Here is a 12,448-nt window from a genome sequence, read left to right as displayed (position 1 = left end):
TAATTTGCTACAACATCTACAGGAAACAAATATAGTCATAATTTTCTCCCACAGCGCTGGACCCTAAGACGCAATGAGCAATGCCTCCAAAGTTATCAGAAGAAGAGATTGTGAGCCTGGGATCCTATACCCAGGCAAAATGTCTTTCAAATAGGAGAACGAAGTCTGTTTCAATTAAGTGTGTATGTTCTTGAAAATTTACCTTCTACATATCCCATGTGAAACATTACTTGTAGTTTTACTCTAGTAGAACAAAAGAGGATTACAAGAAAGAGGGTAAGGTAGGCTCTCAATATTCGTGGTGGAGAAAAATAAATCATAAGATAATATCTGTGCATCGAAAATAACCTGTTCATATTAGAACACTGAAATTGTTATGATTATGAAATGGATTTAGTGACATAGGGATGAAGATATAATATTTTTCCTGATTATATGAAGAATGAAAGACAACTAGAATCTCAGAAAAAATGTGCAAGAGAAGCGTGAGTCAAATATAAAGCTATCTAAAATTTTTATGAATTGATAAAATATAAAAAGTAATCATCTGTTTTGCCTGATATCTTAAATTCTTTGAATGATGTTACTGTAATGAAATGGCATTACATGAACTCTAAGAATTTTTTTTCTTTCACTTTCAATTTTCAAAATTAACATACAGAATGAAAACATGGAAGAAGATGTAACCATAGTTTAGAACAAAAGCAATGGCCAAATATGAGATTAATGGGACAGGAGAGAACTATACAGACATGAATCTACTCAGCTTTGTCAGTTGAGAATAGATATGATCTAAAATCACTGGATTAAGAAGTAGACATAGGAACACACTGTACAGAATTATGAAGGTACTCACTCCCAACATAAAAACAAACAAAAGGCAAAACAAAACCCAACAAAAGTCATAGTGGATCATGCATGCCTACCCTCCACACCCTGCCGATGACCTCACCTTAACTTGATTAAGTCTCTTAAAACCTTATTTCCAAATAAGGTCACCTTTTGAGGTACTAGGATTTAGGTCTTTCAGATATATTTGGAGGGCAAATCTATTCAACTTTTAACACAGAGAAAATGAAATATGGAACCTAATAAAATATACTTCACATAAAAGAAGGAAGACAGAGTTTGAGAGACAGAATGATAGCATATATTTAAGAAAAGTTACTACAAGGGTAATTTTAGGCAGCATCTGTTCTCAATAAAATTCAAGGACATATAGACCCTTTAAAACAAGGGGAGAAACGTGGAAAGGAAATTTGGCTGGGAAGCAGGCAAACATAAAAATTAATTTAGATTAATATATATAATACGTATACGTATATATATATATATATATTGCAGGGCAACAGAAAACAATTGCAAATATGTTGTACACTTAGAGTATCAACCATATAGAGATTGAAGTAAGCAAAGTGGAGGATAAGCTTGAAGAAAACAGAGGCAAAGTCCAAGGTGGAGACCAAGACTATAAAAACGATGAGAGGGAATGTGATAAATTGAAAACACAAAATACACGGTGAAAATAAAGAAATAACAACCAAACGAAGACTGGGAAATATCTTTCCTGAGCTTAGAGACACTCTCACTGGCAGATTAAAGTGGTTCTTCCCATTCTGGCAAAGTTAAGGAAATTAGATCAAATTCCAAACATTCTTGAATTTTGAGAATGGAGGAAATAGCCTACAAGCTCCAAGGTGGAAAATATCATATTTGAGCAGAAAGAAAAACACTGACTTCACGTTGTTCTTTCAGAGAGTGAACCTACATGCACGGCTATGTTTGTTCTGTGGGAATCTCTCTCTGGTGTGGCTGATGAGACCAGCATAAACCAGTCCAATGTCAAGTCGATCTGCATCCCCAGGAGCATGTCACTGGAACCCAGCAATTCCAGTCAGTCCCCTATGACATTGAATTAAGAGAACAAAACAATGAAGTCCTATCTCCATGAAAAAGCCCAAAGATAAATGAGGGAGAGCTGTGCAGCAGGAAACAGAGATGATTCCAGTGCTATAGGGAGCACCCCTACTTCTGATGGCCATGCTATTTCTTAATTTAGTTCTTCATGTTCCCTTGTGTGCTCTCAGTCTTGTATCTCATAGAATAGGCTTGAAGTTTTCACATATTCCTCCCCTTAGCTGCTCTAGGTTTTGTTTCGTTTTGTTGCCTAAATTAGCTCCAGTGAGTTTCTATTAATTGCAACCAAATAATCCGTGAATAAGGTACATATAAAACAATATGCAAATGTTATTCATCATTACTGGGAGGGAAGATATAAAAATGTTAGTAATTTGACAATAAATAAGTTTCAAACATCTGATTATATAGCCCCCCCCAAATGATGAGGGATTAGAAGTTGGAGGAAGTAAAATTTAGATAAACTTCCTCATCAACGACCCTAATAATTGGATAAATTTGCCCAAGTGTGTGTGATTTTTTAAAAATGTAATTCTAGGAGAATGAATAACTGCACATATTTAACAAATTATGAAAAGATATGCACTTAAGTTCACACAGCAAATGATAGACAACAGAGGGAATGGTAAAGACACATTTTTAAATGTTTGGAAATGTTATTATATGAGGATGAAGACAAGACCAAGCACTACAGATCCGACAGTAAGGGGAACTGGATGGAACTCTCCTTTCCAATCATTGTGAAACTCTTAGATGTAGAACACAGTGCAGAGAAAAATATAAAAAGATCAAGAAAAATTAAAATAACGGACAATGATATATCAAAGATGCTAAAATGAACGGAGATAACGTTAAATCGCTTCCTTTGTTCATCTATAGGAAGAGACTCATCCTTTCAAGTCTGATCATGAGATGGCTGCAATTCAGTCATATCTTCAGGCTCCACTTCTAATTCCAGTTCTCTTGCTCTTTCTACCACCTCTGTAGTTACATCCTGCACTGAAGTCTTGAACCCCTGAAAGTCATCCATGAGAGTTGGAATCATCTTCTTCCAAACTCCTGTTAATGTTGATACTTTGACTTCTTCCCGTGAATCAGGAATGTTCTTACTAGTGTCTCTAGTGGTGAATCCTTTCCAGAAGGTTTTCAATTGACTTTGCCCAGATCCCTCAGAGGAATCACTATCTATGGCATCTACAGCCTTACAAAATGAATTTTTAAAGTTATTACTTAAAAGTAATAACTTGAAAGTCAAAATTACTCCTTGATCCATGGGCTACAGAACGGATGTCATGTTAGCAGACATGGAAATGGCATTAATCTCACTGTCCGTTTCCATCAGAGCTCTTGGGTGACCAGGTGCCTTGTCAATGAGCAGTAACATTTTGAAAGGAATCTTTTTCTGAGCAGTAGGTTGCAGTAGCGGGCTTAAAATATTCAGTAAACAGATGTACTGTCACCCAGGCTTTGTTGTTCCATTAATAGCATGAGCAAAGTCGATTTAGCGTAATTCTTAAGGATTTTAGAAATGGTAAATGGGCACTGGCTTCAATTCAAAGTCACCAGCTGCTTTAGCGCCTAATAAGAGAGTCAGCCTGTCCTTTGACGCTTAGAGGCATTGACGTCTGTCTAGCTATGAAAGTCTAAATGGCATCTTCCTCCAGTATAAGGCTGTTTTATCTACATTGAAGATCTGTTTAGCGTAACTACCTTCATTAATTCTCTCAGCTAGATCTTCTGGATACCGTGTTGCAGCCTCTACAGCAGTACCTGCTGCTTCACCTTGCACTTCTATGTTACGGTGTTGGCTTCCTTCCTTAAACTGCATCAACCAACCTCTGCTGGCTTCCCAGTTTTCTTCTGCAGCTTCCTCCCCTCTCTCAGCCTTCACAGAATTGAAGAGAGACGGGGCCTTGCTCTGGGTTAGGCTTTGCCTAATGTTGTGGGAATGTTGTGGCTGGTTTGATCTTCTATCCAGACCACTCAGACTTTCTCCATATCAGCACTAAGGCTGTCTCACTTTCTCATTCTTCCTGTGTTCACTGGCGTAGACATTTAACTTCCTTCGAGAAGTTTTCCTTTGCATTCACAATCTGACTGTCTTGCACAAAAGGTCTAGGTTTCAGCCTATCTCAGTTTTCAACATGCCTTCCTCACTAAGCTTCATCGTTTCTAGCTTTTGATATAAAGTGAGAGACATGTGACCCTTCCTTTCACTTGAACACTTAGAGGCCATTGTAGGGTTATTAATTGGCCTAATTTCAATATCGTTTTGTCTCAGGGAATAGGGAGGCCTGAGGGAGACGGGGAGAGACGGGGAATGGCCAGTCGGTGGAGCAAACACACCACATTTATTGATTAAGTTTGCCATCTTACGTGGATGCAGTTTGCGGCACCCCCAAAACAATTTTGGTAGTAACGTCAAAGATCACCGATCACAGATCATCATAACAAATATAATAAAGTGAAGAAGTTTGAAATACCGCAAGAATTACCAGTATGTGACAGAGACACAAAGTGAGCAAATGAAAGAAAAAAGTGGCACCTTAGACTGGCTGGATAGAGTCACCACAAACTTTCAATTTGTAAAAAACACAATATCTGTGAAGCTCAATAAAGTGAAGTGCAGTAAAATGAGGTCTGACTGTATATGTGTGTCCGTGTTAATAAAAAGTTGAGGAAACAAATTCCAACAGTTTCTTCTTGTTTCTTTTTTCATCCTAATGAAATCACGTTTGGGGTAATTTTCCCCCTTCTTTTTACTTTATTGTTTTCTAAACTTTTGCATTTGGAAAGATATTATAAAGCATATTACTAGTTCAAATATTTGAAAAATTAGCCTCATATTCCTGGATTTAAAGATGGCAAAATGTAAATTACTGAGATAACGAAGGGTTATATTTAAATAATGTGTTTATTTTAAGGATTTCCTTAGAATGTCTTTCCTGTACTTAGATGTTATTTATACTGACTATACTAGAATAATTGTTTTGAGCTGTAAAAAATAAGGCTTTTCTGTGAGTGGCTTAGACGAATTGAAAACAGAAAAAGAATTTGAATTAGATGTTCCTTAAAGCCCTTCCTAATAATAAATTCTGACTCTACTATTTATCCCAACTTCTAAGAGGAATAATTAATATTACGTGACATTTTACTACCTGCCAGGCACTGTTCTAGACAGTTTATGTGTATTATTTAATATCAGAAATAATTCATGAGGTTGGTACTATAAGATAGAATAATTGCTACTACTAATATTTTCAATGTCAAATAGGTAATGATTCATTAGAGATTGCAGATAGAACATTTTGTAGCAAACCGTAGAACAACATTTCATTAACTGAAAAAATTACTCTTTTCCTTTCCTAATCCCAAATCTCTTATATATTTGTGCAATGAGATTGTCTGAGAACTTTTTTCATTTGGTAATATGTCCTTACAGTTTCTTTGAAGGATGAGGAAGTGTTGGCTGCTATAGGTAGGCTCTCCTAGGAAGCATCTGTATCCAGACGGTTTACTAGAGAGAACTCAGAACTGCACCCGTGAGTTAGGGAACAGGGAGTTAGGGAACAAGGATTCAGCAGAGGGAAAAAAAATCCGAGGCTGGCTTGGCCCTTTGCAGATGCCCTGTGTCTTCAGTTTCTGGGGAGACACTGAGGCAGAATCCAGCCACAGGCAGCATTCCTGGCTGGAGGAGTGAGTCAGAGATCAGGACAAAGCAGACCGATGTAGGGAAAAGTGCAGTAAAGTTTCCTAGGCAGCCCCAAGAGAAGAGAAATCGTTATTAGGCATAAATCCAAAAGGACAGAAGAATGGATAAGGAGACAACAACCAAACCCTCTTAGAAACTAGAAAGAAAATCGGTGCACGTGAAAGGATTTGCTGACACCTAGAAAAGTGAATGCTAAAGCAGCAGAGAAGAAGCAAAGAGTCAACCAGATTTCCATCCAAGACTCCCTCCAGACACAGGAATTGACAGCATGAAATGCTTTGGAGGAGGTGACGACATAAGGGAGAGCAGGTGGAAGTCTGTATATGAGGCAGTCAGATCTCCATAACCCATGCCTCCCTCTCCAGAGAAAAGTGCTGGCATATTTCTTTGTGGGAGGGGAACTGTTTTTTGGAGATGGTTGGAGAAAGTTGTCGGACCGGGTGACAGACGTGAGGAGGGCTTCCCACGTAAAAAGTAAGAGACAAACAAAGGAGAAAAAAGCGATCTGGAGAAAACAGAATGCACGCAGGGAGGAAATAAAACACGACAAATAAAAGTGCTGTAAAAATCTCAGAGTGATAAAAGAATATATTGCAACTGTGAAATGAGAACAGTCACTTCAAAAAAGAAATTCAGAGTATATAAAAGAGCTCTTGGAAATTAAAATGTGATTTTTTTAAAAAAAGAAAAACTCAGTAAAATTATTTCATGGTAAAGCTCACCAAATCCTCCAGAAAGCAGAGCCAGGGATGAAGTGATGAACAAGGAAGATGATAAGAATATTAAAGGACAGGTCCCAGAGGTTCAACAACTAAATATGGGACTATCGCTCAAATAAAGCTGAAGGATAAGAATTTCTAAGCCAGAATTCCATCCTCAGGCAAACAATCAATTAAACGTGAGGTAAACATTTTTCGGCATACAGCTTCTCAGAAATTTACTCCCAAGAGTTTGTCCTTATGAAAATACTAGATACCCAGTCCACCAAAATGAGTAAAGAGGTGTAAGGAACAGGAGATAGGAAATCCACGGGAAAGAGGCAGCCAGCGTCCCTAAGAGGAAGGTTCATTGGAGTTTTCAGGCTGGAATCTATGCATTAGGCATAAAAGCCACCAGTCGAGATGGTAAAAGACTACAGGAGATAGTTCTTCAGGAAAACACAACTGATAGGAAAGAGCTGGCAAAGTATTGGGTGCTGAATTAGTAACTATGTAGAAAACTCTAAGAATTAGTAAGTATTAGTTCTAGGAAAAACAAAGTGGAATTGGAATGGAAAATGAAAGTTTACTGCACGTCTGAGTTGAGAATTGTTTTTACAGCATTCCAATAAAGGAACACCGAGTATTAAACTTACTACCATAGAGGAAGGGGGTCACCTATGGGCTGGAGAAGGTGCAGAATGAATGTTTTATCCTCACATGTCCTGGGGCGGGGTTGGGGGCGGGGAGGAATCTACTAGTGATAGTGATAAAAAATGAAAAATCACAAAAAGTATAAAACAGGTCATTTCCAGAAATGGAGCCAATACAGAAACAAATTAAAAAAGTGCAGTATTTGCCTCTGAGAAGGAAGAATTTGGGATGGAGGAGGTGGAGGAATTTTTTCTTATAAAATTTATATCTTGTAGAATGATTTGATTACTAATACGCATGTGTAACTCTGAATAAAGATTCTTATTAAAAAGATGGACAATGTAAAAAGAAAGAGTATTATTGTTTTTAGTCCAGAAGAAGAGTACATTGATTGACCTGACAAATTGCCTTATTTTTTCTGAGATGACTTTAGGTCTAAAACAGTCGCCTGGCTTCTGAGCAACTTCGAAAGAGCTTCTTATCTGGACGACATTGTTAAAGATATTCCGACTGTCACCATTCTAAAATGTTGACCTAAATGACCTTTAGATTTCTATTGTTATAATCTTAACTATAAACTCTCTTCTTTGTAGAATATAATTTTGGAAGACGTATACTTCAATAAATGATTAGTCTACCCGTGAAGTATCTTATTTGAAAAAAGAATAAAATACATAAAATAAAAATGTCGGAGCTGCAGACCTCATTAATTCAGTTTTTTTTCCATATTCTACCTAGGCGAAGGTGAAGTTTACCTTTGAATGCCTAAGAAGAAATGAATATTGTAAGCATCCTTATAAGGATATCTTGGTCATTTTTTTAAAGAAACTGAAGATTGCAGTGTATATTATTAAATAGACTATTGAATAAATATATATTGAGCTTAGTCATGTAACAAATCTCGTTAAGTACCTATTTTATTCAGGCATTCTGCAACATATTGGGAACACGAGGCTGATACTATATAGTTCTTGCTCTTATGGTGACACATAAGGAAATTGACATGAAAATGAGCAATTGTGATTAAAAGAAAAAATAATTGCTCTATTGAAGAGTTACACAAAATGTACTAGGAGCCCAGGACTATGAATATAGGCTTCACAAAGGGAATTCCATGTAAGCTGAATCTGAAGGAGAAATGAGAGTTAGTTCTATGAATTGATGGAGAAAATTCCAGAAAGAAAGCTTGAGCCATGGTCCATATGTGGGCGGAAGTGTCACGTGTTCTGATATCAGCCAAGAGTTGAGGATGTCTGGAGCACTGAGCAGTGAGTCTGGAGAGAGAGGAAAGGAGACTAGATTTCATGAGTAAGGTCGAGTCAATGAGGCGCTATTAACAGTGATTATAATTCACAGTAGTCAAATTTTTCAAGTTAGTTCTCTGCGCCAGGCACTGAGCCAAGCACTTTACATACGACATCGTATTTAATCCTAACAATTACTCTATCGTCATTTTTAAGTTTTTCAAGCTTGAGAGTAACAGAATAAAATTTGTGTAGAAACTTCATGCTAAATCTCATGAAAAAATGTTTCAGTCAAGTTAAAAAAAAAAAAGGATACAAAATGGCTTAAGCGACCACATAAAAATTTTATAATCTAGCAAGAAACGAGATTGGAAGGTTTAGATAGCCAGTTGTTTTATTCTTTTTCATCACAGCGAAAGTCTCCACTTATCAATTTAAAAATAAGAACAATGTGTGTTTTTAGAGGAAGAAGGGAAAAGAGAAGGGAGAAAGAGGAGAGATTCTGTGGTGAGGGAAGGGAAAAAAGGAAGAGAGAATAAGAGAGAGCGAGAGAGTGAGCTAGACCCACAATCACTAAAAAGTGATGCTGGAGGATGGGAAAGGGAGAAGGATGAGGCAGAGACTCCTCCCCCAGTGGTCCAGAAAATAAAAATAAAAAATAAAAAATAAAAAGACAATACAGGCTTCAATGTAGGCAGTCATCAATAGAATAGCAAATGGAAGAATAAGAGAAGTATTTACAAATGGAAATGGTCATGCTTTGGGTGTGTAGATGTTAAGCCCATTCAGCCATAAAGGGAGATCTGAGCCTTGGTGAGGTTCCTGAGAGGAGGTGATTAGTAACATGGTTCCTGTCGCTCTGGTATTATGATTGGTTGGTGGTTTCATAAATAAAATATGCTAACTCATAACTAGTGGGTGTCACTTTACACATCGCATTAATTAATCACATTCCTGTTAAAGAGAAAATGGTGGTTGAATGTTCCTGGTCACCAAGTTGATCCAGAACCTTAGGTTCTGGTTTTGACCTAGTGAAACCTTTTATCCTGTATTCCTCACAACCCAGAACTTTCATGGATGACCACCAAGAGTACAGTAAGAGCAGTGAGGAACCTAAAAGTACTGGCTTGAGAGCACGGTTGACCATTGACCCAGACTGTACGGACTTGACTCTCCTTTACAAAATGTTCCATTGCCGTAAGATGTCGTGGATCAGATGTTAAAGTACACGCTGCCGTCGGCTCTGAGCGCCTTCCTACCCATCCTCCTCTCGCCTGTTAACCTTGCCCTTTCTTCACCCCCCAGGGCTCTACGAAACCTTTCTAACCAATGATGAACCAGAATGCTGTGACGTCAGGAGAGAGGCAAAATCCAACACCCCCTCCAAGGGGACGGTGGACAGAGGCGGCTCCTGTCCCAGGACGTCGCTGCCAGCTTCAGCAGCGCCCAGGCTGGGCCCCGGCAGACTCAGACTGTGTGTCCTCATGCTGATGCTTCTTCACACAGTTCTCACGGCCTCGGCGGCGCAGAACGCCACGGCGCTGGGCGTCGGGGGCGTCCACGCACTTGACGAGCGCTCGGCCAGCAAGGAGTAGGGATGCTGGACCCTGGAGCGTGCCTGCCGCCCTGGCCACTGGCGTCACGGCCTGGGTGCTCCGACCGCACATCACTTTGTGCAGGGCCTGGAGGGCAAAACTGGAAAAGAGGGGCCTGAATCCAAACAAGGACACACACACACAGCTTTTTATGGACTAAAAGGCTGGAAAGTGACTTCAGTTTCTCACACCATTTTATACACTGTGTTTTAATGTTTGGAGGTTTTCTTTGCTTTCCTTTTGATTTGGGTTTATCTGTTTGTTTTGTTTTTGCACTTGTTAATACAGGATTTATTTGGGGGGATGGTTTCTCAGAGGTAAACTAAGTCTTTTCACTGTCGCTCTCTCTATATATATTTCTAGTCATTGTGTGTGCTCCTCAGATAGTTCTGTCTCATGTCCTGTCAGTTTCTATTAGCGGAATGACGGCTATGACCTCGCGGTATAGCAAACAACAACAACACACACAAAAAAAAAATCATAAAAAAATAAAAAAGACAAAAAAAAGAAAACAACAAAAAAATAAAAATAAAAAAACTCCCTGACTCTCCCTCCTGCCTCTGGAACCCACACCCCTCCCGGCCTGCCCGCCCCGGGCCTTCCCCGCCCACAGCAGATGACATCCGCTTGCTTCTGTCCTTGTCGCAGCTGCCGTGAGTGGGCGCAGTGCACGCTCCGCTGGGCCCCTGAGCCACTGCTGCACAAACCTGCAACGGAGCAGAACCAGGGGGGCCCTTTCTAGCTGAACAAACAAGTGCTCTCCATAACAGGTGGGGTCAGACAGTTAGCACATCTTTACGTTGAAAATAAAACAAAAGCAAAGAAAACTACCGTGAACTCAGTTGGTCCAGCTCCCCCTTCCAAGGGCCCAGGCCTTCCTCACTGGTCGGGTGGCTGGAAGCAGCCGCCCAGAATGGGAGTGTGAGGAGGTAGGGAGTCCTGCCCTGAAGCCGCAGGTGGCTGGGCTTTCGCTGGGATTTCAGTTCTGTTGCAGGACTACACGAGCACCTTTTGGCCATTGTTACAGGAACAGGATTCTGAGGACCCAAATCTGGACTTCTTTTTCCTCCTTTACCATTGTGGAGGGCTAGCAGACGTGCTCAGACACCTGCAGCATACAGAATCTAGACCATTTCACCCCAGTATTTCTCCCACATACAGTTTTTAATTACTCCAGGTATAAAGTGTATGCAATTCTGCATTATCAAAAAGAACTTTTCAAACACTAGGTTAGCCATTTTCATTCAAGTACAGAAACGTTACCACTCTCACATGCTCTAGATAGTTGAAGACAAGAGGAGAAATCGGATCGCTCTGTTTGTATTTTTTCTTTTTGTGGGAACATTTTACCTGCTGAGTGTCTATGAATTTGCTTTCTAAAAAAAAAAAAAAAAAAAAAAAAAAAAATGGCTTTTATGAGTTTACAGTAGAATCAGTGGAAGGAAGAGTTAATAAGGGCTGTTTTTAAAACAAACAATCAAAACAAATAATTTTAAAAGAACCACTTCACATTCTTTACTATTCTCTAACTACACTCGGGAACTGCATTTCAGGGATGATTGCTGTATAGCTGGCAGATGAAGGAAAACCATGGAAAAGGTCCTCTTAGCGAACAAAATTTAGTTCTTAACTTTCTAGCTATGAAATTCCCCCAGGCATTTGTTTTTGTTGAAACAAAACTTTAATCTCTGCATCATACCTAACTCTGCGACACGCGTTACAGTTATGCATATTTTGTTTTGAATAAAAGAATAAAAAAACTGTTTTGTTCCAGTCTGTTAAGAATATTCAAAATAATAAAGGTATTGCTTAGTAAAATTGCTAGAATTGTTTAGCAGTACATGCACAAATATTTTACTAGATTCTTTGTTTTAATAGTGTTTTGTTGAGACTGAAAATCCTAAAATGGTCTGCGCAAATACAAAAAAAAAAAACACCAAAAATGCAAAATTCTCCAGTTTTTGTTCCTTTTTTGAAATTTGTTTTCCATTCAAATGCAAACACACATTCACACGTGCACACACACAGGCACAGCATTTGTAATTGATGGAAATAATGGTACTATTTCTGGCGCCTATTAACTGCATTGACTTTTGCGAGACTTATAGAAGTGAGTTTTGGTAAAGCCTAATGAGTGGGGGATTCCAGATTTCAGTGGAGTTGGGGGTGGGATGAGAAGGGTTAGGGAGCAATGACTGGAGGGGGAGGGGGTGATGACTCATGGGGAAGAACGTATCAGATGAGCTCTTTTTCCACTGACCACCTCTTAACGACTTTAAGGTATATGACCACAACAAAGTTTGTCGTGACCTTCATCTACCTCTGCCTGGCAAACACCATCCCACTATCTGTTTCTTCAGTGTTCCTTGTGCTTCTGTTCATGCCAGAGGCATTTCCATTCTTTCAGGAAAACAACACAACAGAAGATGCAAGTTGCACCCACTCTTACTGGGATGACAAGAAGTTACTATTTCTAGACACAGGGCAAAGTGATGACAGATAGCATCCCTTAACAATGGGGTTTCATTTTCTATTAATATTTTTTTGCAACTGATTAAGATTCTTTTCCAGAATAAGGGGACTGGATGGTTCCATCTGCCCATGTTTTAGCTTTAGTTTGGGGAGAAT

General features: G+C 39.1%; 1 protein-coding gene across 1 annotated transcript in view; it reads left to right on the top strand.

Annotated features, from left to right (window-relative positions):
- The window catches only part of NALF1 (NALCN channel auxiliary factor 1), a 571,767-nt gene extending 561,827 nt beyond the window's left edge, over positions 1-9,940 (top strand). The window contains exon 3 of the mRNA XM_060128881.1: positions 9,531-9,940. Within this exon, the coding sequence (XP_059984864.1) occupies positions 9,531-9,820 (290 nt within the window). The 3' untranslated portion in view covers positions 9,821-9,940. The remainder of the gene's footprint in view (positions 1-9,530) is intronic.
- Positions 9,941-12,448: the final 2,508 nt, after the last annotated feature.

This window comes from Lagenorhynchus albirostris, chromosome 18, assembly GCF_949774975.1.
Source record: "Lagenorhynchus albirostris chromosome 18, mLagAlb1.1, whole genome shotgun sequence".
Lineage (NCBI taxonomy): Eukaryota > Metazoa > Chordata > Mammalia > Artiodactyla > Delphinidae > Lagenorhynchus > Lagenorhynchus albirostris.
The sequence above is the reverse complement of the archived record's forward strand: the minus strand, read 5'-3'. Positions and strand labels throughout refer to the sequence as shown.